We start from the raw sequence: 26208 nt of genomic DNA, 5'->3' as shown, positions 1-26208 counted from the left end.
TACAAAAGAATCTGAAAAAGATTTAAGAACTTAACTAAAAAAGATTAAGAAACTCCTCAGAAGACTGGGAGACCAGACAGACCTGGTTTTTAGTTTTTGTTTTTTGAAAGCCCTGTTTCAAAAACTGAGGTCAGAGGAAGGAGGAAGGTGCCTCATTGCGAGGCCCCGCCCCTAAGCCCTTAAGGTGGCAGTCCTTCCCTCTAGGGGAGGCGGGACTTCCCCCTTAGGGCAGCTGCTTCCGGCGGAATCCGGAAAGATCTACGGAGAAGAGGCGGAACCAAAACTGCTCGGCCAATCTGGGCAGGACGCCTTCATCGAGCCGGGCTCTCGTGCGGTAACTTGCGTTGGAGCACTAGCACCATGGCGTCTGGTTGCAAGATTGGCCCTTCCATCCTCAACAGTGACCTGGCCAGTTTAGGGGCCGAGTGCCTCCGGATGCTGGACTCTGGGGCCGATTATCTGCACCTGGATGTAATGGACGGGTAACTCTCCGCGGGGTTCGGGCCTGGGTTGTCGCGTGGGGCGGGATAGGCTCCCATTGACTGAGTACCTGTTAGGTGCACGGCGTCCCTGTGTCGCGAAGCGCCTCACTCTGAACGCGGTACTGAGGAGGGGGCCTGAGGTGGAAACCCAGGAGGTTCCGCTTGGAGGGGACCTGGGCTGCGACCGTGTCCCAAGCCTCATCTTCTCCCCTCCCCTTTACATAACGTGTATTCTTCTAGCACTTAGCACCCGGAAGCGACCTTAAATCTCTAGGACCTGTCTCTCATTTTCAGGTGGAGAAACTGAGGCCCAAGGGGATAGGCATGACTTGCCCAAGCTCATATAGCTAGTTAGTGGCATTGCTGGGGAGACAGACTTGTATAACGATGACGAGCTTTGCAGCTGGAGTGAGAACGCCCGAGTTCTGCCACTTGCTAGGTTACTTGGGACAAGCCATTTAACCTCATTGAGCTTCAGTTTCATTCTGTGGAAAGTGGGAGTAATAACACTCTATTGCCCAGGCATCTTTGGAAGATGAAATGAGCTGGTACAGGTAGTTTACAATGCCTGGCACATGGTAAATTTTCTATAATTGATGATAATTGTTGTCTCATTGTTCGAATTTTGATTTTCCTATCTATTTTCTCTTCAGGCACCCTGCTCTTCAGGGAGGTCAGTTTTTTGTAAGTAATTTTTAAGCACTGTAGTTATAGCCCATAATCAATATTGTTTGAAATCAGATTGATGCTAGTTTCATAAGTTGGTTATAAAATGAGGAACAAAGCTAGAGAAAACAGTTAATACTCCCTCAAGGTTACACACATTGTGACAGAGTTGCAACTTGCATTTGTCGCACTGATAACTGCCATAAGATCAAAACGGCCGTTAACCATGGTTTGGGGTAGAAGAGTAAATTTATTGTAAATAGGTAAAATCTCTGTGAGTGAGTGAGTGAAGTCGCTCAGTCGTGTCCGACTCTTTGCGACCCCATGGACTGTAGTCTCCCAGGCTCCTCTGTCCATGGGATTATCCAGGCAATAGTACTGGAGTGGATTGCCATTTCCTTCTCCAGAATATTACTTCTTCCAAAACCTAGATTTTTAGTTTGCTATCACATGTAACTCTATTTATGTACTTCGTTTTTTGACACCTTTGCTTGAAAGCCCTGAACTTCGAAAAGTTACTGGAGTATGTACTCACAGATGGGTAGCTACATTTTTGTGTCTGAGATATAGAATGAGACATAATTCTGAGTCACTTAGGAGTCTCAGGATAGAACAGACTTCCCAGGTGGCGCTAGTGGTAAAGAACTAGTGTCTGCTAATGCAGGAGACACAGGAGACATGGGTTCGATCCTTGGGTTGGGAAGATTCCCTGGAGGAGGAAATGGCAACCCACTCCAGTATTCTTGCCTGGAAAATCCCATGGACAGAGGAGCCTGGCAGGCTACAGTCCATAGGGTCGCAAAGAGTTGGACACAAATGACTTAGCACTTACGAGTATAGTCTGACCATGTTTAAGTGAATGAATGGAGAAAATAATTTGTCCCAGTTTATCAGTCAGAATATCAATGATAACAATAGGGAATAATAAATATAGAGCTCATAAAGAACACTCGATTGTTTCTGTTCTAATACTTTTTTTTAGATTTTTTTTTTTCTTTTTCTTTTTTATTGAGGGATAATTGCTTTACAGAATTTTGTTGTTTTCTGTCAAACCTCAACATGAATCAGCCATGGTGGTGGTGGTGATTTAGTTGCTAAGTCGTGTCCGACTCTTGCGACCCCATGAACTGTAGCCCGCCAGGCTCCTCTGTCCATGGGATTTTCCAGCCAAGAATACTGCAGTGGATTGCCATTTCCTTCTCCAGGGGATCTTCCTGACCCAGGAATCGAACCCAGGAATCAAACCCAGGTCTCCTGCATTGCAGGCAGATTCTTTACCTACTGAGCTACAAGGGAAGCCCTGAATCAGCCGTAGGTATACATATATCCCCTGTTCTAGTACTTTTTGTGAATTATCTCATGCAGCCCCATGTGCTTGCTGCTGTTATCAGCGCCAGAGTTGACAGTGAGGAGTCTAATAAAAGAGAGATTAAGTTCCCTTGTAGCTAGGAAATGGTGGAACCCGGATTGGAAGCAGGCAACAGTTTGTTTTGTCTCAGAAACTGTCTTCTCTGGGTATTCGGCTTACAGAGAATGATTAAGATATTGTCTGTCTTTGAGAGACAGCTAGTTTATATTTTTGTCATTTATTTCACATCTCCTGCTGCACGGTAAACTCCCTGAAAGCACAGCTCACCTCTGTTCTCTGCAGGCAGGAAAAGCACTATGGCAGGCCTAGTTATAATTGATTGGATGAATTGCTTTATCATAATAGAGGTATCTTCTAAGAAATCTCTTGCCCCTCCCAGGCCTATGGCAGTCCCTGAGCTTGTTAAGTAAATGTGTTTGTTTTTTATTGACTCCTTTCCCCTTTTACTGAGAAACATCTTGGTTTGAAAATAAGCAAATTTTGCATACACTATTTTAAAAACCTTTCCCTGTTAATCATCACAACTTTGAGTTACTTTCATTCCCATTTTGCAATAGGAAACCAGTTGGGGAGGTTCAGCCCCTTCCCCAGTGTCCCATCAGAACAGGCAGGGCCTGGCTAAACTGCAGTGCTGCTTAGGCCCAGGGTATGAAAGCGGGGCTGTGGACTCCCTCCACGTTCTGCCTCCATGCTTTTCCTTGCCCCTTAAAAATCTTACATTGAGCTTGATGCACTGGTTGTTCTCTGGTCCTCTGTCTTTCCCTGAAGTCCCCACTGTGTCTTCTGATTAAAACAGAAGAACTTTGAAAGTGAGAACAAGTTTTGGAAACACTGGTCGGTGGAGCACTAGTGTGGTTGGATATTTGAAGTAAAGGACAGGTGGGTTTTTCTGGAAAAAAAAATTGGAGAGCATGTAAACATAAATGTGTCTTGACAGGAAGTGATTGGAAATGTATGGGTCTTTAAGTGTAGGAACAGAGCAAATAAGCAATTTCTAAATTAGTTGTTGTTGTCTGGTTGCTAAGTTGTTCCAGCTCTTTGTTAACCCCATGAACTGCAGCGTGCCAGGCTTCCGTCCTTCACTGTCTCCTAGTGTTTGGTCGTGTTGATTGAGTTGATGATGCCATCCAACCATCTCATCCTCTGTTGCCCCCTTTTCCTCCTGTATTGTCTTTCCCAGAATCAGGGTGTTTTCCTGTGAGTTGGCTGTTCGCATCAGATGACCAAAGTATTGGAGCTTTAGCATTAGTCCTTCTAATGAATATTCAGGTTTGATTTCCTTTAGGATTGACTAGTTTGATCTTGTTGTCCAAGGGACTCTCAAGAGAGTCTTCTAAGCACCACAATTGCACCACAATTCAAAAGCATCAGTTCTTCGGTGCAAGCCTTCTTTATGGTCCAACTCTCATATCCCTACATGAGTACTTGAAAACCATACCTTTGACTACATGGACCTTTTTCAGCAAAGTAATGTCTCTGCTTTTTAATATGCTGTCTAGGTTTGTCATAGCTTTCCTTCCAGGGAGCAGCAGTAGTGCTAGTCACTCAGTCATGTCCAGCTTTTGCAACCCAATGGACTTTAGCCTGCCAGGCTCCTCTGTCCATGAAATTCTCCAGGCAAGAATACTGGAGTGGGTTGTCATTCTCTTCTCCAGGGGATCTTCCCTACTCAGGGCTTGAACCCGCATCTCCCTCATTGCAGGCAGATTCTTTACCACTGCACCACCAGGGAAGCCCTTCAAGGAGCAAGTGTCTTAATTTTTTAATTTCATGGCTGTAGTCACCATCTACAGTGAATTTGGAGCCCAGGAAAATAAAGTTTGTCTCTCTTTCCACTTTTTCCCCTTCTCTTTGCCGTAAGTGATGAGGCCAGATGCCATGATACTAGTTTTTAGAATGTTAAGTTTTAAGCCAGCTTTTTCACACTCTTTCACCCTCATCAAGAGGCTTTTTGGGTCCTCTTCCCTTTCTGCCACCAAAGTGGTATCATCTGCATGTCTGAGGTTGTTGATATTTCTCCTGGCTATCTTGATCCAGCTTTTGATTCATCCAGCTCACCATGTCGCATGATGTATTCTGCATATAAGTTAAATAAGTAGGGTGACAGTATATGGCCTTGCTGTACTCCTTTCCCAATTTTGAACCAGTGCATTGTTCCATGTCTGGTTGCTTCTTCAGTTGCATACAGGTTTCTTAGGAGGTAGGTAAGATGGTCTGGTATTTCCATCTCTTTAAGAATTTTCCACAGTTTGTGGTGATCCACACAGTCAAAGGCTTTAGCGTAGTCAATGAAGTAGAAATAGATGTTTTTCTGAGATTCCCTTGCTTTTTCTATGATCCAGCAGATGTTGGCAATTTGATCTCTGGTTCCTCTTCCTTTTCTAAATGTATTATGTACATCTGGAAGTTCTCAGTTCACATACTGCTGAAGCCTAGCTTGAAGGATGTTGAGCATTACCTTGTTAGCATGTGAAATGAGTGCATTTGTGCGGTAGTTTGAGCATTCTTTGGCATTGCCTTTCTTTGGGATTAGAATGAAAACTGACCTTCTCCAGCCCTGTGTCTGTTGCTGAGTTTTCCAAATTTGCTGGCATACTGAGTGCAGCACTTTACAGCATCGTCTTTTGCAGTTTTAGATAGCTCAGCTGGAATTCCATCACCTCCACTAGTCTTTTTGTAGTAATGCTTCCTAAGGACCACTTCACACTCCTGGATGTCTAGCTCCAGGTGAGTGACCCCACCATCGTGGTTATCCTGGTGGTTAAGACCTCTTTTGTATAGTTCTTATATGCATTCTTGCCACCTCGTCTTAATCTCTTCTGCTTCTGTTAGGTCCTTACCATTTCTGTCCTTTATCATGCTCATCCTTGCATGAAATATTCCTTTGATATCTCCAGTTTTCTTGAAGAGATCTCTATTCTTTCCCATTTTGTTGTTTTCCTCTACTTCTTTGCACTGTTCATTTAAGAAGGCCTTCTTATCTCTGCTTTTCTTTGAAACTCTGCATTCACTTGGGTATATCTTTCTGTTTTTTCCTTGCCTTTCACTTCTCAGCAATTTTTTTTTCAAAATTTCCAGTACTGGGCCCACAGTCTCACAGGCCACCATTAGCCAGTAAAACCTCCTCAGACAACCTTCTTGTATTTCTTTTTCTTGGGGATGGTTTTGGTTACTTCCTTCTACACAGTGTTATGAACTTCTGTCCATGGTTCTTCAGGCACTCTACCCAGATGTTATCCCTTGAATTTATTCATTGCCTCCACTGCATAATCAATCATAAGTAGTTTGATTTAGGTCAAATCTGAATGGCCTAGTGGCTTTTTCTACTTTTTTCAATTTAAGCCTGAATTTTGCTGTAAGGAACTCATGAGATGAACCACATTCAGCTCCAGGTCTTGACTTTGCTGACTTTGTAGAGCTTCTCCATCTTCGGCTGCAAAGAGTATAATCAGTCTGATTTTGGTACTGACCATCTGGTGATGCCCATTTGTAGAGTCATCTCCTGTTGTTGGAAGAGGGTGTTTGCTATGACCAGTGTGTTCTCGACAGAGTGTCTCTGTTAGCCTTTTCCCTGCTTCATTTTGTACTCCAAGGCCAAACTTGCCTGTTAATCCAGGTAACTCTTGACTTCCTACTTTTGCATTCCAGTCCTCTGTGATGAAAAGGACATCTTTTATTTTGGTGTTATAGAAGGTCTTGGAGATTTTCATAGAAACATTCAACTTCAGGTTCTTTGGCTTTAGTGGTTGGAGCATAGAGTTGGATTACTGTGATATTGAATGATTTGCCAGGATCATTCTTGCCTTTTGGGACTGCACCCAAGTACTGCATTTCAGCCTCTTTTGTCGGCTGTGAGGGCTACTCCCATTTCTTTTAATCGATTCTTGCCCACAGTAGTAGATACGATGGTCATCTGAATTAAGTTCGCCCATTCCAGTCCATTTTTAGTTCACTAAGATGTCGATGTTGACTCTTACCATTTCTTGTTTGACCGTATCCAGTTTACCTTGATTCATGAACCTAACATTCCAGCTTCCTATGCTGTATTGTTCTTCATAGCTTCGGACTTAACTTCCCCACCATATACATCCACTGCTGAGCGTCATTTCCACTTTGGTTCAGCCTCATCATTCTGTGTGGAGCTGTTTCTCCGCTGTGCTCCTGTAGCATATTGGACACCTCTGACCTAGGGGACTCATCTTTCAGTGTCATATCTTTGTGCCTTTCCATATACTGTGTACGGGGTTCTCTAGGCAAGAATACTGGAGCAGTTTGCCATCTCCTCCTCCAGTGGACCATGTTTTATCAGAGCTCTTCACTTTGACCCGTCCATCTTGGGTGGCCGTGTACTACATGACTCACAGCTTTATTGAGTTACACAAGCCCCTTCTCCATGGCAAGGCTGTGATCCGTGAAGGGGTCCTAAGTTAGGATGATTTAAAAGCCAGGGAGATTGCACATTAGTACTACATTTCTGACTTTTGAAAAACTTGCAGAAATTTCCAGTACTGGGCCCACAGTCTCACAGGCCACCATTAGCCAGGCCAGATCTTCATTTGTCCCCTGTCTCCTTCTGCCCTGTTTCAATCCTCCATGCTATCTGCCAACCCAGCCACCCCTATCCCCACCCCCGATGACTTTCTCTCTCTTAAGGCTCTCCTCCCTTGGACTTTTTTTTCAGTTAGTTATTAATTGTCAGTGAAGGGACAGACAGGCCCGGCAGATAAGAGCCTGAACTTTGGAGCTAGGTTGACTGCCTCCTGCACTTACTGGTTGTGTGAGCTTGAGCCTCTCTTTCTCATCTATCAGTTCAGTCGCTCAGTCGTGTCCAACTCTTTGCGACCCCATGAATTGCAGCACGCCAGGCCTCCCTGTCCATCACCAACTCCCGGAGTTCACTCAAGCTCACGTCCATCGAGTCGGTGATGCCATCCAGCCATCTCATCCTCTGTCGTCCCCTTCTCCTCCTGCCCCCAATCCCTCCCAGCATCAGGGTCTTTTCCAGTGAGTCAACTCTTCGCATGAGGTGGCCAAAGTATTGGAGTTTCAGCTTTAGCATCAGTCCTTCCAAAGAACACCCAGGACTGATCTCCTTCAGAATGGACTGGTTGGATCTCTTTGCAGTCCAAGGGACTTTCAAGAGTCTTCTCCAACACCACAGTTCAAAAGCATCAATTCTTTGGTGCTCAGCTTTCTTCACAGCCCAACTCTCACATCCATACATGACCGCTGGAAATACCATAGCCTTGACTAGACGGCAAGTAATGTTGGCAAAGTAATGTCTCTGCTTTTCAATATGCTATCTAGGTTGGTTATAACTTTCCTTCCAAGGAGTAAGTGTCTTTTAATTTCATGGCTGCAGTCACCATCTGCAGTGATTTTGGAGCCCAAAAAAATAGAGTCTGACACTGTTTCCACTGTTTCCCCATCTATTTCCCATGAAGTGATGGGACCAGATGCCATGATCTTCATTTTCTGACTGTTGAGCTTTAAGCCAACTTTTTCACTCTCCTCTTTCACTTTCATCAAGAGGCTCTTTAGTTCCTCTTCACTTTCTGCCATAATGGTGGTGTCATCTGCATATCTGAGGTTATTATTTCTCCCAGCAATCTCGATTCCAGCTTGTGCTTCTTCCAGCCCAGCATTTCTCATGACGTACTCTATAAAAATACAGAAAACAATGGTACCTGTCTCACTGAATTGTTGGCATGATTTTAATGAGTTAATATGATGGAATTGTTTAGAATGGTGGTTGTCCTGTATAATTTTTTATTAACCCGCATTCTGCCTGCTTGTCATCTGAGCTCAAGACCTTGGTGCTGGGTGCTAAGTTACTTCAGTTGTGTCTGCCTCTTTGTGACCCCATGGACTGTAGCCAGCCAGGCTCCTCTATCCATGGGATTCTCCAGGCAAGAATACTGGAGTGGGTTGGCATGCCCTCCTCCAGGAGCTCTTCCCAACCCACGGAGGGAACCTACGTCTCTTACATCTCCAGCATTGGCAGGCAGGTTCTTTACCACTAGCACCACCTGGGAAGCCCCGTGGTTTCTTCTCTGACAGCACTTCCCACCCCACCACCACCCTGCTGCATCTTATCAGGAAAATCCCGTCAGTTGCTATCCTTGTTTCTGTTTTTGCTGTTTCTTGTCATTTACCAACACCTCTTGCCTTGCTTCTTCCAGTTTACTGCTCAGTCATTTGTGCTACTAAAGTATTGTTTCCATCTTAATTGTTCATTGCTTCTCTGGTGGCTCAGCTGATAAAGAATTCACCTGCAGTGCGGGAGACCTGGGTTTGATCCCTGACTTGGGAAGATCCCCTGGAGAGGGGAAAGGCTACCCACTCCAGTATTCTAGCCTGGAGAATTCCCATGGACTGTATAGAACATGGGGTTGCAAAGAGTCAGACCTGAGTGAGTGACTTTGACTTTCTCTTTTAAAACCTCACTTGATCAGGATTAAAGTTCAAACAGTGAGCCTGGCATTCTGTATCATTTAATGTGACACAGTCTTGCCTCGTATTTTATTCATAGTAGCCAAGGTGGGCAGCACCATCTCCCTTTCTTTGAGCTTAACTTAGTTTTCTCTACCTTTGCTTCATTTCTTTCCCCATCTTTACAAATTCCATTAGTTCTGTAATTCCATGATCTGGGGCTTCCCTGGTGGCTCAGGTGGTAAAGAATCTGCCTATAACGTGGGAAACCTGGGTTTGATCCCTGGGTCGTAAAGGTCCCCTGGAGAAAGAAATGGCAACCCATTCTAGTATTCTTGCCTGAAGAATTCCATGGACATGAACCCCATGATCTATTGCTTTAAAAAAAAAATGCTATTCTACCTGCCTCTGAAACAATTATCTTATATTGCATACTTTAGCTTTTCTCTACAGGCCTCATTCAAGGTAATGCATACTACTTTAACTAAAGAAAGCCTAGATTTCTTTGGCTTAACGTTATAAAGTTTATTTTTCCTTCAGGTAGTAGTTTGGTGTGAATGTCCTTCCATGCAGAAATTCAGGGACGTCAGAGTCCCCTTCCATCCCCTGTCTCTGCCCTCAAGGGCCTCTTTCCTGGCAGAAGGGTAAAATGAGAACAGAACACGAATATACTCAACCTCCCGGGCTCTGCAGTGACACGCATCACCTGTGTTCGTATTTCACAGCCCTTTTGTGAGAAGTAGTCACGTGGCCACCTGGTTTTAAAGGGAGTTGGGAAAGTGGTCCTTGGCCGAGCTGGCTTCCTGCCAACAACTATAGTGTAGCAGTCAGTCATGAGTTGTGGTGAGTCATTAGCCATCTCTTAGTGCCAGTGAGATTGTAAACTTGTCTGTGGGGAGCAGAGAAACTTTTTTATTTTTAAACAAAATATAGTACTCTGAAGCACCCAGCCTAAATGTTGAAGTGAGCTGGTGATAAAACAAGAGAACTGGAGCAGTATAATGGTTAACTGCCTTGGGTCTGATATCAGAAAGCCTTAATTTGAAACCTGCCCCAACGAATTATTAACTGGGTGACTTAAGGAAGTTATATCCTGTGCTCCTCAAATGGAGATAATAACAGCATCTACCTCAGAGGGCTGTTGTGAAGATGAAATAAAATAAGGTACAATATCTGGTATGTTACAAACCTTCAGTGAAAGTGAAGTCGCTCAGTCGTGTCCGACTCTTTGCAACCCCGTGGACTGTAGCCCATCAGGCTCCTCCGTCCATGGGATTCTCCGGGCAAGAATACTGGAGTGAGTTGCCATTTCCTTCTCCAGGGATCTTCCTGACCCAGGGATCAAACCCAGGTCTCTCTGCATTGCAGGCAGACGCTTTAACCTCTGAGCCACCAGGGAAGGCACAGTTAAGTTTCCTTATTGATAATCTTTAAGAAAGCTTAAATAAGCTTGTCATTTTATGCCCTGTGATAGAGGTGGATTAGAGATAGCCACAGGTGACCTGTGATAGGCTTAAGATTTGAGAAACCCATATCAGAGTCTTGAACTTCCTAACTAGTATGTGACTTGGGCAAGTCATATAAATTTTGGGGTTTTGATTTTGTCATCCTTCATTTCTTCCTGTCATGGATTTTGAATTACAGTGTTAAATTGGTTGATTATGTGACATTATGACTTACTGGAATATCAAGGAGTTACTGCTCTGTAAAACTGAAATTCTATAGGTATTTTTAGTGCCTAATACTGATACTGATGTTAAATTGAAAAATATTGCAATCACAGATAATCTCCTCTTTGTCTATCAGGATACATTTTGAGAAAAATACAGAGACTGAATTGAAAACATTTTCAGAGTAAGATTTTGTTTGTCTTGTAGGCATTTTGTTCCCAACATCACCTTTGGTCACCCTGTGGTAGAAAGCCTCCGAAAGCAGCTAGGCCAGGACCCTTTCTTTGGTAAGTGGGTGTTTACGCCATCTGAAGCGGAGTATCTTGCTCAAGTAAAGGGGAAGTAGCTGGTTGATTTCTCAACCTCCAGTTTGACAGTGTACCCTTTCCCTTCTCCCTGTGCTGGGACTTCATTGGCCTACTGTAAGAAGCCGAACTTGCGCACTTCGGGGCCTAGGCACTTTGGCTAGAGTCACTTTGCCTAAAAAGCCGTGTTCACTTGGTCAGTGCTACCTCATCTTTCCACCTCAGACCCTTTGTTGTTGTTTCTTCAGAGAGGCCTGTCCTAAATTAACCTTTTTACATTGTTGATTTTTCTTAGAATTTCTTTGAATCTGCGATTGCTTTTATCAGACTCCTTAAGGGCAGGATTTCATTCACTTGGTTTGCTGTGGTTTTCCCAGAGCTTAGCATAGACACACAGCTGAAGCTCAATGTGATTGTTAAATGAACTTAGGAATCAGTTGATTTATAGTCTAGATGAGAAGTCGATTCATAGAAACTGGAGCTTTCTACTGGTCTGTGTATGCTCCACTTCAGTGTTGTAGGATAAGGTGAATTAAGGTTTTTTTTTAAGATCTCATAGTGACCTAGAAGTTACTCCTGTGGAACGTAGATTCAGCCCACATATCCTTGTCACTGCTGCTGATGTTTTAAGCTAAGTTAGCAGAGCCTCTCTTGCCAGATCTCTGGTACAGAAGACATTTGGTGAGTTTTTATAAATAATGTGTGTTTATGTAATTCATTACTTAATTTTAGTAAAACTTACATATTTTTATTGACCTATTGTGGACCAGTTTTATGAAGGGCTCTAGCTGTGCCTGTTCAGTATGGTAGCCACTAGCCTCATGTAGCTATTTAAGTCAGCTAAAATTAAAAATTGTTTCTTAGTGGCATTAACTGCATTGTGAGTTCTTAGTGGCCGCGTGTGACTACTGTCCCAGTGCAGTTGTGGAACACTGCCGACATTGCAGGAGGCTGTTAGAGCCTCTGTAGGCCTGTTCCACTTCGAAGGCACCAACTTTATCAATTCATGTGACTTGAGGGAAACTGTTCCACCAACATGTTCACCATTTTGAAATTTCCAAATAATGGAATATAATCCTCTGATTACCTGAACTTTTTTTTTTTTAATTATTATTAACATTTTGGAAGCTGAATTTTCGAGGGTAAATATATCCTTACAACTATCGGAGTTGGATGAAATAGTGTTCTTTGCCCTCTCACGCCTTGTACGATGGCCACAGAATCCTCCACTCTGGCTTTGTGTGGATTTAAAGTATGTCTGTAGTTGTCTTTTCCCCTTCCTTTTAGCTGGTCTCCCAACTGTTACTTCTCACTGCTGTTTGACTCCCCCCCATCTGTGCCCCTTCTCTTACCAGCTCAGCTGACACCCCCACCCCCCCACAATCTGTTTTTTCATTCCTGCTTTTAGTTTGTTGTTTGCTGCTAAACTTGCTAATCAGTCTTACCAGAAGACAATCTCTAAAGATGAATGGATTTCATATGCTTTAGTGTTTGTGACCTTTGTTTTTATATTATATGTTGTTTGTTTAATTCTTGGATACTGGTTGTTGGTGCCTTATATATCTTAGGAGTTAGATCACAAGTTGTGTGTATAACTGCTAAAGCTTTTAACAATTCAGTCCTAATATTGAGTAGAATTTACTATCTTAAGATGTAAAGTGGTAGGGAAAAGTCATTTTTGCTTTTATCTAAATCAGTGGTCTTCAAGTATGTCTGAGGACCTGTGGGAGTCTTTTTCAGACAGATACGACTGAAGCGACTTAGCAGCAGCAGCAGCAGCAGCATGATGTCAAAACTATTTGTAGTTCGATTTGTAAATTATTTGTACTGATATTATTTGCCATTATTTGTACTGATGGTGCAGAAGCGGTGAGTGAGTCTGCTGATGCCTTAGCCAGAGATAAGGTGGTTTTACTGAACGGGTAATACTGAACAGGTTACTACAGGTAGTCGTGATGTTCTTACACACCATGCCTTCATAGTAAGTATCCTTGATGAATTGGAACAGGTGATGGATTTAGTAAATCTTGATTCTTGAGTGCACGTCTCTTTAGTATTTTGTGTGACGAAGTAGGAAGGTAATACGTACAAAGCCCTTCTGTTGAATCCTGGAGGATGATCATTTCCTTGAGGAAAACCACTCATTTCATTGTCTTGAGCTGTACTGCAAGTGCTGGTTTTTTCACAAACACCATTTTCCATTACAAGAATAACTGACAATGAACTGTGGTTATTAGCCTTAGATGTTTTCCTGATGTTGTCTTTAAAATTAACTACGTGAACCTGTCACTTCAAAGAAAGCAGCTCATCACTTTTCGTTGCCACTGACAAAAGTTAGAATTTGCAAGTGAAAATTGGAGTTTTGGAAAACTTATATTTGCTGCTTTGAGCTTGAGAGCTTCCCAATGCTTACAGCTTTTTTGATCAGATCTGTAGTGACATTGACACATGTGGGTTTTGGATAGTATATAAAGAATGTGTCTCTGTTTGGAAGATCTGTGTAACTCAGTGAAACAATAGTACTTAAAAAAGCTGTTCAAAATACAGACTAATGAGCTTTAGCATTAACAAAGTATGGAAAGGTCACTGACAGGATTTATAGATTCCACATTGCCTGTAATCTTTCATACTGCTTGTTGAGTTTTGGGGTAGAAATGATAGAATATCCATACTTGAGTGAAAAGGCTATGCGTGTAGGGACGCCTCCCTTTTCTGTATTTTTTTTCCCTACTATAAAACAATAGATTGAATGCAGAGCAGATGTGAGAATACAGATGTATTCTCTTAAGCCAGGCACTACTGCTGCTGCTAAGTCACTTCAGTCGTGTCTGACTCTGTGGGACCCCATAGACGGCAGCCCACCAGGCTCCCCTGTCCCTGGGATTCTCCAGACTAGAGCACTGGAGTGGGTTGCCATTTCCTTCTCCAATGCGTGAAAGTGAAGTTGCTCAGTCACATGGCTGAAGTGACTTAGCACACACAAGTAGACGCTAAAAGTTTTTTTTAGTTTGCCTTTCTAATACATTCAGTTCAGTTCAGTCGCTCAGTCGTGTCTGACTCTTTGCGACCCCATGAATTGCAGCACGCCAGGCCGCCCTGTCCATCACCAACTCTCGGGGTTCACTCAGACTCACGTCCATCGAGTCAGTGATGCCATCCAGCCATCTCATCCTCTGTCGTCCCCTTCTCCTCCTGCCCCCAATCCCTCCCAGCATCAGAGTTTTTTCCAATGAGTCAACTCTTCGCATGAGGTGGCCAAAGTACTGGGTTTGAGCTTTAGCATCATTCCTTTCAAAGAAATCCCAGGGCTGATCTCCTTCAGAATGGCCTGGTTGGATCTCCTTGCAGTCCAAGGGACTCTCAAGAGTCTTCTCCAACACCACAGTTCAAAAACATCAATTCTTTGGTGCTCAGCCTTCTTCACAATCCAACTCTCACATCCGTACATGACCACAGGAAAAACCTTGACTAGACGGATCCTTGTTGGCAAAGTAATGTCTCTGCTTTTGAATATGCTATCTAGGTTGGACATAACTTTGCTTCCAAGGAGTAAGCGTCTTTTAATTTCACATCATCAGTATTGGGGTGGAGGAGTCTTCAGTAATTTTTAAGAGTGCAGAAGGAGTCTGACAGTAGAACATTTGAGCCCTGTGTTGTAATTACAGGCAGAGTCGCTGAGTCATTGATTCCCCGAACACCAGAGAATGTCCAGTGATGGTTGCTGGTGGTGACTGCACGCTGGAGATTGAATAGGGATGACTTAGCTATCTAGTCTGGTAACTTAGGAATGAGTAAACTTGGTCTTGTAAACCAGATTGAATTTTTCTTGTTTATGATATGAAGGAAAAACACACCAAATTGAGTTTATCTTCTAAAATCAAAGTTTTGCCTATTAAAATATGTTCTATTTTTGTTACTTTTACTAGTTTAGAAATATAAATGTTAGTCTTGACTTCATTAATCAGGCTCTATACTCTGTTTTCCTGACGTTTTTCAAAGCCTTGTTGCATTTTATAAATCTTTGCTATTGAATTCTGGAATACTAGATTTTTTTTCTTTAACATAGCTTTGCTGAATCAGAAATGTGCTCTCTGTTACAAAGTAAAAAGCTCAAAACTCTCCTCATTACTCTCTGTCCAGACAGAGTGTTTACTGTTTTCTTCTTTCCTGCATCATTTCTTGTTTTCACTTCTTTTAAGCTGCCCTCTCTTTCCCGTGAAGTGCTATTAATATTATATTTTAAGTTGAGATGTTTAAGAAGGCCACACTCATTTCTTCCCAAACATTTTCATATGATTTGAGCTTTAGATTTAAGGTCACGTGGCAGGCTGCTTCTGGTTAACGTGTTCTTTCCTCTGAGTCTGCCCCTCCTTTTTGCAGTTGTCTCCCTCTTAGTGGTGACACTTCTGTTCTAGCTGCTTAGGCCCACATCCTTGCACCATCTGACCCTTGTCTCACTGTGCACGTCTGAGCCACAGCAGCCCCTCTTGGCCCTGCCTTTAGAAAATATCCGGAATCCCCACCACTGCTCACCATCTGCAGTCACTAGGTTTATTGCCTTGATCTTCAAAGTTAGATCTAAGTACTGCAGTATTTGTTCTGTGTCATTCAGAATAAAACCTGATGGTCTGCAGAGTTCAGTAGTTTTATCCAGTGTTTCTCTTACCTCATGCTCTCTCCCCGGTGCCGTCCCCTCCCCCTCCGCCCCCCCCCGCCCCCGACTCCAGCAACACTGGCTTTATTTACTGCCAACTTTATTTGTATTTACTCCTTTATTTGTCTCCCTCACTAAGAATGTAATCTAAGTTTTTTACAACAGTATTTTCTGAACCTGAACTTATGTTTCCTGATTTCTAGTTACTGCTTCTCATAAATAGTGCTGTAAGCTTTTTGTGGAAAAATGTTGGATTTTTTTTGATAAATGTGTTTAACCAAAACCTTATCTTAAGGATGCAGGGAAGCTATCTATGCTGAAGTATAACTTCTATTTAACAATTATCATGATGCCAGAAGAGTCCATATCTGAAATAGCAAAAACTACAGATTGACTTCAATAATACGAGCAGCTGTTTTCCTTTTAGTAATACTTAGAGGATATGTCTTTTCTTTCCAGACATGCACATGATGGTGTCCAGGCCAGAACAGTGGGTAAAGCCAATGGCTGTAGCAGGAGCCAATCAATATACCTTTCATCTTGAGGCTACTGACAACCCAGGAGCTTTGATCAAAGACATTCGGGAGAATGGAATGAAGGTAAGAGCTTAGCGGTGACGTTAATGTTTTATACTATTCATTTTCAGAATTGGGAAGGTTTGGTGGAAGACCCGAAATGATAGGTGAAGAAGACCAGACGTAGACAGCTGTTCTTCAGCTTTGAAGCTAGGCTTTAAGTATAACATGTTTGTCAGATAAGATTAATACATTCTACTAATGTTTTCTAGAAATTGCTACCTTTTTGAAACATTTCCTTGTGATAACCATGTTGACTTAAAATTTACAGCTGAACAATTTATGTATGTATTCCATTCTTTAAGAATAGAGCTTCCTACTGGGCCTGATAAGCCACAATAATGTATTACGGAAATAGTTACTGATGTGATGTAGCAAATTTGTTTGTTACAGGTTGGCCTTGCTATCAAACCAGGAACTTCAGTTGAATATTTGGCACCATGGGCTAATCAAATAGATATGGCCTTGGTTATGACAGTGGAACCTGGGTTTGGAGGGCAGAAATTCATGGAAGATATGATGCCAAAGGTAAAAAGAAGTATTTGGTTCCGGAGTAAGGTTTTTTATTGTGTATATTCATTCAGTAAGCATGTATTGGGCTGCTTGTATGTTTGGGCTGCTTGTATGTTTGGGCTGCTTGTATGTTTATGCCTTGCTCTGAAGGCAGGGAAATGGGGGTGCCTACATATCATTGGAATATGGGATGAGAGATGCCCAAGAGATTCAGGTTTGGAGATCAGAAGAGATACCACATGTTAGTGTTGAGTTTTTGTTTCCAAAACCATTGGAAACTGTTCTGTAACCTTTAGATGGAATTTTCATTGAATATTGAGGGTTTTATCTTCGCCTTGTTTCTGTGAACTATATTTTCGGCAAATCCATGACAAATTCAATGCCATTTGCCAAATAGAACAAAGCTTGCTTTTATGAAAGTTTGTTTCAGTATATTAAGATGGTTTTCCCCAGTCATAACTTTTATTGATATAAAGTTACTTGGTGAGACATTTGGAGTCATATTTTAGTGGCCATTTCATTTTTGTTTGGTGTGCTTTCCCTCTACCTGTCCACTTAGGAGTCATTTATTTCCTTGTGTATATCTAGGTTCATTGGTTGAGGACCCAGTTCCCATCTTTGGACATTGAGGTGGATGGTGGAGTAGGTCCTGACACTATCCATAAATGCGCAGAGGTGAGACTGCTCCTTGACGGCAACCTGGACCAATTTCCTATCAAATGTAATGCCAGGACAGGTCTTATCTACCAAAGAGATTTCCCCTGTACTTCCTAAATAGTCTTTCTTTCCTGGAAAAGTATTTGTTTGTTTAAATGTAAAACTAGGAAAGTAAATAGTAAGTCCTGGCTACCTCAGTAATGATGAAAAAATTATTTGAAAGAGGAATGTGCTGACTACAAGCGTGTGTAATATCATTGAGAAGTTCCAAGGCCTTTGAGACAGTTTTCCAAAATAGGGAATCTTCCTATTTTGTGTGTGGGTTTTTTTTTTGCTTCCTATTTTTGCTTCCAATGTTTTGTATAAATGTCACACACTTTTCTGCTTGATACTGTGATCAGTATGGAGATGACACTGGACAGACAGTGAGCATATATCTTTTGACCCCTGTAGAATTCATTTTTACTGAACTGTGCTTTGTCATTAATGCTGTTTCTGCTTACATTGAGACATATTAAGTTGTAACGCTAGAAAACTAATATTTCATTTTTATGAGGAACATTGTTGGACAATGCACTGTATCATAGCACAGCAGTGTCTCTCTCACTGGAGAAATTTTTCTCAGCTTCAGCAGTTCTCTCAATGGTCCCCCTTTCTTTCAGCTCTGAATCATATAACAGATTGGATTTTCCTCCCCGAGTCAAATCTCAGATAAATTTGAACTCATTTTTATAAGTTTTTACTCGGTTTTACTCTTTGATTTCATATTGAAAAACATCTTGAAAATCTTTTTTAAGCCACCTCAAAACCATTCTGGAATGCAGTGAAGCATACATAAGAATATGTTCCATTTCTACTGGCATCAACATGAGAAGATACTTAAATGTAGTGTTGCCATATTTTATGGATTATCTCACATTTTAACAGTAATTGTCCTTTTAGACTGTCTGCAAATTCCTCTACATAGTTCAAAGATGAAAAGATTGATTTTTTTTTTTAGGAGCTGAGGGGGCATTGGTACATATGGGGAAAACTTTAATAGAGGTGAAGATGAAAGGTTTTAGATTAAACCTTATCTCAGTGTTCGCAGAGATGCACTATAGTTTATTTAGAAGGGGGTTGAAAAGAAAGAAAGTGAAGTCGCTCAGTCATGTCCGACTCTTTGCGACCCCATGTACTGTAGCCCACCAGGCTCCTCCGTCCATGGGATTTTCCAGGCAAGAATACTGGAGTGGGTTGCCATTTTCTTCTCCAGGGGATCTTCCCAACCCAGGGATTGAACCCGGGTCTCCTGCATTGCAGGCAGACGCTTTACTGTCTGAGCCACCAGGGAAGCCCTGAAGAAGGGGGTTAAGGGTTACCAAAAAGACAATGTTTCTTAGACATGTTTAAAAATAATTTCACATCCTCTTTTAAGCATTTCAGCTTCTTTCTTCATTGAACTAGCTGCTTAAGTATGTTCATCTTGAAGTGGCTTTTATACAGTTAAAGTGCTGACTGCCAGCTATAAGGGTAGAAACTCTAGTCTGGGAGTTCTGTTTCAGGTTTTTCCACATCTTCCTTTGAGGCGTAACCTAAAGTGTTTACTTCTTTCAGGCAGGCGCTAACATGATTGTGTCTGGCAGTGCCATTATGAGGAGTGAAGACCCCAGATCTGTGATCAACCTGTTAAGAAATGTTTGCTCAGAAGCTGCTCAGAAACGTTCTCTTGATCGATGAAACAACAAGGACCCCAGTGTTTCTGCTTAGGAGCTCTCCTTTTTACTGGAAAACAAGAATATTGACTACCAAATCATACCACAGTTGAGGCAGTGCTGCTTTTCTGAGCAATTACTCATCCCAGTGACTAAAATCCATTATGCAGAATGTTCCAAGAGGTTAGAAATTGGTGTGTATAACTACATTTTTAGTGATGGAATTGAAAGATTAATGTGATAAAATACCATTTTTACTGGGAGGCTTGATTTTTATGAAGAGTAAAAATATGGCTGTATAAAGGTTACAAGCAGAAAAGTGTCTTAATGCCTAAGGAAGGCATGTTAGCGACTATGAAAAAAATTTTTTTTCTGAATTTCTAAAAAGAATTTTCTTTGGTTTCTTTACTGTTTTCTGAAAGCAAAGGAAGTTCTTCAGTTTTTCCTGTTTGTCATTTTTTGTGTGTGATAACTAAGTTTGCATCTGATTAGGAATGGCATACTTACTCTCCTAGTTTCAAAAACATTTATTTTTTACTTTGCACCTTATATTTGATATATTAAAAAAAAAAAAGTGTATTATGAAGCCCAGGGATTTTCAAGTTGTCTGTTCTAAAATATGAGCACAAGTTTTATCAGGGTATTTTGTTAGCTGTCCTAGAAGGACAGAGTATTCAGTGATCTCTCCCCCCCACCCCGTTTCCCATTTTTTTTAATTATACACACTATTCCTAAGGACATAAAAAATGTTTTGCTAGCTCTATGCTAAAAAAAGAAAAAAGGCCTCTATTTAGAAGTAATATTAAGTTGAATCCTGACCCTTCTGTTTGTTTGATCTTAGCAAACCAAATCAGCCAACCTCTTTGAGTTTCTATTAATTGATTTATACATTGAATGTAATTATGAGAGTGTGGTATTGTATTGAGGATTGAAAGATTATTATATATGTAAAGCTTCCACTATTCCTAGAATTGTAAGGGTGTGGAATTGAACATGCCAAGGCAAGGAAGCTATTAGATAAATTTGTTTTGAGGAAGATTATAAAGTACATTGATACAATCTCACTAAACCTACAGTCAGTCCTATGAATGGTAAAACAGGTGTGTTTGTCCCGTAAAAAAAAAAAAAAATGATACTGAAACTCATCAACAGGCTGGTACAATGGAAAGAATCCAGGAAAGCATAGGATTTCTGTTCTGTACTCTTTTTTTTATAGATGGAGCACTTAAGAGGTGGATTAAGCAAAGGAAGCTTAATTGTCTTATTTCTAGTCTAACTTTAAACTAGAAAAACCAATTGCTAAGAATATTCTGCAACTAATGACTTTTGACTCCAAGGATATATATTTTATTAATCCAAGAAAGAAAGACCAGGTAGGCTAATATATGACAAGGTACAGATTTAATCCTACACTATTTATTATTGTGTCCCAAATTACAGTTTGACAGTAGATATGTATTACCTACTTCATTCTTGTAAATACTCTTGCTATGAAATACACATGGCAAGAAATAACAGGACCAATGTCATTAAACTTTTTCAGGCTACTATGAGTTTTGAGAAATAAGGTTTGGAAAATAGGAATGTTAACACTTTAAAGCATGGAATAGAGCTTCCTTGGTTTCTTCTGTTTTCTCAAGGTAAAATTTTATTTCTTACTGTTCGTTTTTATTTTGGCTTAGGAAAGGCTTTGCCACACAGCTAGGAGACGACGAGGCGTGTAGAAATAGACACAGACAACACGGCATATAGAAATAACTTTTTAATTAAAAACTTACATAGATTATAATATCAGACATGACAAAAAAATTGAGTTTATTTGCCTGGACAACTTGGGTTTGTTCTTTTTTTTTTTTTAATGTACAGTAAAACTACAAGCAAAAATTTGTCAGTATTGAATTGGAAATTTTTTCTTTAAAGAGACCAGTATAATTTCCAGTCTCTAACAAAAACTTACTGTCAGATCCCCCAGATTAGGCCAGGTGGCTAGGATTGTCAGTTATATGGGTACTACAACTTGAATAACCTGTTCTACATGAGAAAAGTGATTCATATAAATTGTCCTCAATTTTTACATAGGAAAAAATAATGTAATAGTGTCAAAAGAGATTTTACTTTATATATACTCCAGTATCCAATACTGAACTATTAAGAATTTTAATTCTCTCTCTAGGATACAAGTAAGAATAGATGCCTATTTGAATAGAGTAAGCAATGGTAAGGAGTGACCAAATGAACTAGAAGTACAATAATATACTAATGGCAATTTCCTGTTTGTTACTCATTTTAAGTGGGATGTTTATGAGATACATAAAGCTCAAATCTTAAAAGATGTGATACTTTTAAAATACACTAATATTTAACTCGCCATTGCTTTTCTTATTCTGTTAGGAGTGAATAGAAAATAACCTGTGTTTAACCCAACAGATTATCAGTGATTTCAAATAAAGTGTATTATGTTACCTGGTATAGAAATTTCCATAAATAACTTCTATTAAATATCTTTTTTCAAGTCTGGACTACTAGGAAGGGATGTTTCTAGATGTCCAATATCATTGGAAATCTGTGCTTCTTTATAGTGCAGCTGATATTTCATGGGATAATTCATACATGCATTTTTCAAGTGGAATGGTCACTGCCAGTGCTTTTTAAAACTACTTAGATGTGTATATATATGCATGTATACTCTATACACGCATATTTTTATATTCTTATTTCTGAGGCAATTTAAGATTAACCATTTGTATAGAAAAAAAGGAGCTGTCATTTGATACACGGGGGTGGCGGGGGGGGGTGGGGTGTGGGTGTTAAGTTGTTTAAAAATTATTTACCCAGTAATGTGATTTGACAGCAAATTACAGCAGTTAATTTTCTGGTACTTGTGATTTGCATCAAACACAAATGACTAGCACTTGTTGGTCAGTGAAAAGCTAGTTACTTGTGGTTTCAGGAAGGAAAATGACACTAACTTGCCTGTTTCATAAACAGCATAAAAGGTTAATGTGCACTATATGCTCTTATTCTGGAACTGAGACTGGAGGGGCTGGACAACAGGGCTTGCTTTTTTCTCCTGTTTTCCCATTCATTTACAGTTTTCTTCACTTGTTCCCTGTCACCTATTTTTTTTAACATGAGTAAGTCCTAGACCAAGGGTTTTGTACTCTTCCATTCCATCTGCCTGCCTTTTTGGATGGTGGCCATTCTCTGGTGCACTGGTGCAGAAGACTTCACCGTGGAAAGCTGGGCTTGATCTTTCAACCTGATCATTTTTTTCATCTTGGCATAGTAAAGCTTCTGTGTCTTCATCCTTCAGTGGAAAAGTCCGTCGTTCCCACCACAAAGACTGAAAGAGAAAACATGTTCAGTTTCAGCTAATTTAAGTTCATATCTCAGATAATCTGTAGATGTCAATTTTGTAATAACCATTGGTCAGTACAAATTCTTATTTGGTCCTAAGTATCCAGCAACTTAAAGTGGGACATACTGAGGATTATTTAATAGGGACCTTTGGGAATTATTTTTTTACTTTGCCTCTTCCAAGAAGAGGGAAATGGTGCCATTAGGGAGTACTGGTCCTCATTTTAAGGCTAGGTGCATGTTAGGGAAATTCCCTTAAATGTGTTTGGGTCATCTACTTCAGTATCTCCATTTTCATTCCATCATTATTATAGACACCTATTAACTTTTCTTTGAGCTTTCTATGATTTGCCTCTTAAATTCTATTATCTCTACTCTCTTGATTCTAGACATTCTTCTTTTCCAATATCTACTGATGAAAAACAGTGCAAGAGCTGTATAGATGCAGTGTAGAAAGCACTCCTATTGAGGTTAAAACTGGACAAATGGGGAGACAAACTCTTTTCTAAGGGGAAGAGAAATAACTAACCTTTCCATGTGCCAGGTAACATTCTATTTAATCCAATTAGGTTTGTAATAAACTTTGATAGAATTCCCTTTTTCTAACAATAAGTGAATAGGTGGAATTAGGTTTTGGCATGTTACATAAAAGGGCTTCCCCGATGACTCAAGCAGTAAAGAATCTGCCTGCAATGCAGGAGACACAGGTTCGATCCCTGGGTAGGGAAGATCCCCTGGAGAAGGGAATGGCAACCCACTCCAGTATTCTCGCCTGGAGAATTTCATGGACAGAGCAGCCTGGTGGGGCGATAGTCCATGGGGTCGCTAAGAGTTAGACATGACTGAGCACACACATACATGTGTTTCATAAAAGGGGGAAGTATCTGTAGTTAGTGATGGAACTTGAATGCTGGAATATGGATCCTCTGGTTCCTACACCCAGCCTTCTGTACTGGACTGTTGCACTGAATGTGTTACGTAATGATGAATCCTTTGTCAGCAGCAAACAATTCTATAAACAAGTTTTTGAAAGTCAATTAAGGAAGTTTTAACAGTTACATAGAATACTCTCACCTTGGTCTCTTGACTCAGTGAAGGTGAGCCGTGTGCACTGGGAGCCTGGCTCTCTGAAGGAGGCTCAGCAGGACTCCCCACTGTGCAGTGCTGCCCACCACTGAAATCATAAGGGCAGTCTTTCAAAAGTAGATCTTGTCCTTCAACATTTTTAGGGTAAGCTCTAGCAAGAAAATCAAGAAAACATTTTATAAACAACCTAAAGTGTAGTTCATAAGTCCATTTAACTTGGTAACTTCTTTAAACAGTTCTGCCCAAAAGATTTTTAAAAATTCATCTGCTGATTTTCCCCATGTTATCCTCACATCTCAAAGGCTTTTATTTAAATGGTACTTCAGGGAATCTTGCCAAATTATTATAAGTAGTTTTGTTTGGTGGTATTTTTTGTTTGTTTTCCAGAAAACAGGAAAAGATAGTTAACTTGACTCTTATCCCGAGTTCCCTGAGTATCTATGATTATTGTAATGTCATCCATGAAGAACTCAATTCACATTTTCCTGTGTACTTCTGGAAAACTGTATCTCTGTAATGTAGAGAAAGTTGAGAATAGAATCTCAGGTATGTTAGGATAACTCTTAGAATAAGGATCAACAACAAATCATCTGAATATCTTGACTTAAACAGAGAAATGTGTTTTAAACGTGTGAAATGAGGCCCCCACACTACAGTGACTACTAGGTTTCAACATGATCTTATGTTTTAAGTTTTGACTATATCAAAAAATAGTCCAATTAAACATAAAATATCAGGGTTTTTCTCAAATACATTATGTTTTTAGGATTTATTCCCCCTTCCTTCAAAGTCATGTTCAAAGTATTTCAGGCTATTTGCTTTTTACCCTAGATAGGTTTTTAAGGGTCTTTTTTTGGTTCTTTTTTAAGAAAAATACTTTTGAAGTAGTTGTGTTACAGCTCACTCAGATTCTAATCACTAGTGTTAGGTCCACCATTATAGTACACTGAAATGACCTTTTTATGGAGAATTTTCACATTATTTGCTCAGTTAAGTCTATTACCGATGCTGACAATTAGCATGAGAAATAGAGTGGAGTAAGACACAAAACTCTTCATCATGTAAGTAGCCTGAGTATAGTTCAACACCTGCCTGCTGTTTCTTCTCTGCCACTTGCTTTGTTCCCATAGTGACCATCTGGCTTGCTCCTTCTCTTCATACTTTTTGTGTCTTAGGGAGAAGACTTCATCAGAGAGATTTTCTATCTGGAGTTAGAAATGAAAAGTTTTGCTTTGGTCAGAAACATTCTGAAATGAGAACAGGTGTCACAGTTCCTCATAAAGAGAACAATAGGAAGAAAACAACAATAAATGCAGTCTAAGTCATGAGAACATATGAGAGGAGATTCAGATTCCTAAAAAGAGGAGTTTGAAACTTTTTCACCTCCGGGTCATGTTTGAAGACTTACCTAGAGTTCTTAATAGGTACCCTGAATACACATAGGTTCACAATGGTTTTTTTATATTTACATAAAATATCCTTCATGCTTTATTCATTCAAACCTTTGTATTGATTGCTTCTTACGGAGTATACTGTTGATGAAACATAGTAATATCAAGGAAAGTAAAACTGAGATACGGGAATTAGTTTAATAGATTTCTAAAGCTTTGGTTGTGGTGTTTCTGGCTAGAATCATTCTGAACTAGGGTGCATTAAAAGAGGGAAAGGCATTAAAAAGCAAATTTTGGTAGCTGAAAAATGATATCAGTTGGCATAGAATGTAATAGAAACAATGTCTTTTACATAATACTGCCTCTTCAGACTGTCACTTTGGAATTAGTTTGGCTATATAGTATTTTTCTCTATAATTTTTCTTGTCTTAATGTAAATTTTATCCTTACAGGTCCATAGTCCCTTTCCTGTGGTTCCAAAAATCTGGAAAAAAAAAAAAGTTTTCATAATTCATTTGGTGACACAGCCTGATTTGAAAATGATGTGAGGTTATTGTACTTCCTATGAGTATTTCACTGTAAAACTCAGTATTGATTGAGAACTGCCCTAGACTCCCATACAAGACTAAATTTCATGCAGAAAAATATGACTAATAGTGGAAGTGAATACAGATACTCATGTAAGTTCAGTATTTCAACAACTCATGTATGGAAATGGTATGTTTTATTTTTGCTTTTGTTTATTTTTTATGCATGTTGTCTTTGTAGGCAAATTTGTACAACACACTTTCCTAATCAAATTAATACCTTTAGTGAGGAACTTTTCATAAGTTTTGAAAATAAAAAATCAAAGAGGGCTTATAGTTCCATTTAGTTCCTCAAATGTCAAATTAAGCACATGGAAAAGAAATTAAGCAGTCTTCATAATAAGTGCAATTATCCCATGAGTGAAAGGCAACTTACCTCTTCTTCACCTAAATCATATTCATCCAAAGGCTGAAGAACAACCATCCTCCAGCTGTTGAAGATAGAACCAATTTCAAATAGCTTTTCTTAATCTATCTAAATGTAGCAATTTTATTCTATAAGCACAACCAATATAGTAGTGTTTTCTTTCTTTGGGATTTCCATAATTCAACTGGTTGTAGTATTTTAGTACTTCATTTTTCAAAAGAGACAAAATACTTGTACCATGAGAAGGGGACAAGGAGAAGACGAGGCTTTGCTTTGGGCCTTTCAATAAACAGTCTCTTCTACATAGTTGCATTTTATATCTAAGAATGTACTAATTTTGAAATGAGTTAGTGGTATGCTGATAAACTGGCACAGAAAATAAAAAGGAAAAAAGCTGTGATTT

General features: G+C 40.2%; 2 protein-coding genes across 14 annotated transcripts in view; one reads left to right on the top strand and one right to left on the bottom strand.

Annotated features, from left to right (window-relative positions):
• The first annotated feature begins 274 nt into the window (after positions 1 to 274).
• On the top strand, positions 275 to 26208 carry RPE (ribulose-5-phosphate-3-epimerase). Of its 6 annotated transcripts, none has more exons than XM_070387329.1 (7): positions 353 to 471; positions 1136 to 1166; positions 10827 to 10906; positions 16038 to 16177; positions 16547 to 16681; positions 17255 to 17341; positions 18920 to 19743. In XM_070387329.1, exons 4-7 carry the CDS (start codon positions 16040 to 16042, stop codon positions 19040 to 19042), a joined length of 483 nt encoding a protein of 160 aa, XP_070243430.1. In that variant the 5' UTR covers positions 353 to 471; positions 1136 to 1166; positions 10827 to 10906; positions 16038 to 16039; the 3' UTR covers positions 19043 to 19743. The 6 variants fall into 6 exon arrangements, with proteins under 6 accessions (XP_014338648.1, XP_014338653.1, XP_005889048.1 ...); XM_070387336.1 differs by having other exon boundaries at positions 372 to 482; XM_014483162.2 differs by lacking the exons at positions 1136 to 1166; positions 18920 to 19743 and adding an exon at positions 24636 to 26208 and having other exon boundaries at positions 275 to 482; positions 17255 to 17335.
• Positions 20765 to 26208, bottom strand: part of KANSL1L (KAT8 regulatory NSL complex subunit 1 like) — a 126181-nt gene continuing 120737 nt past the window's right edge. For 7 of the 8 annotated variants that reach the window (XM_070387259.1, XM_070387292.1, XM_070387296.1 and 4 more), the window contains 4 exons: positions 25815 to 25869; positions 24553 to 24665; positions 23449 to 23611; positions 20765 to 22360 (listed from right to left, as the gene is read on the bottom strand). In XM_070387259.1, the coding sequence (XP_070243360.1) occupies positions 22130 to 22360; positions 23449 to 23611; positions 24553 to 24665; positions 25815 to 25869 (562 nt within the window). In that variant the 3' untranslated portion in view covers positions 20765 to 22129. Of the gene's footprint in view, positions 22361 to 23448; positions 23612 to 24552; positions 24666 to 25814; positions 25870 to 26208 lie in introns of those variants that run through there. The other variant, XR_011467606.1, reaches the window with a different exon arrangement.

Source organism: Bos mutus, chromosome 2 (assembly GCF_027580195.1).
Source record: "Bos mutus isolate GX-2022 chromosome 2, NWIPB_WYAK_1.1, whole genome shotgun sequence".
Lineage (NCBI taxonomy): Eukaryota > Metazoa > Chordata > Mammalia > Artiodactyla > Bovidae > Bos > Bos mutus.
This window is presented reverse-complemented; position numbering and strand designations above follow the sequence as displayed.

Coding starts and splice junctions, on each gene's coding strand:
- RPE (XM_005888986.3), top strand. CDS start 361: ATGGCGTCTGGTTGCAAGATTGGCCCTTCCATCCTCAACAGTGACCTG. Junction 483..10,826: donor CACCTGGATGTAATGGACGG/GTAACTCTCCGC, acceptor TTTGTCTTGTAG/GCATTTTGTTCCCAACATCA. Junction 16,682..17,254: donor TGGAAGATATGATGCCAAAG/GTAAAAAGAAGT, acceptor GTGTATATCTAG/GTTCATTGGTTGAGGACCCA.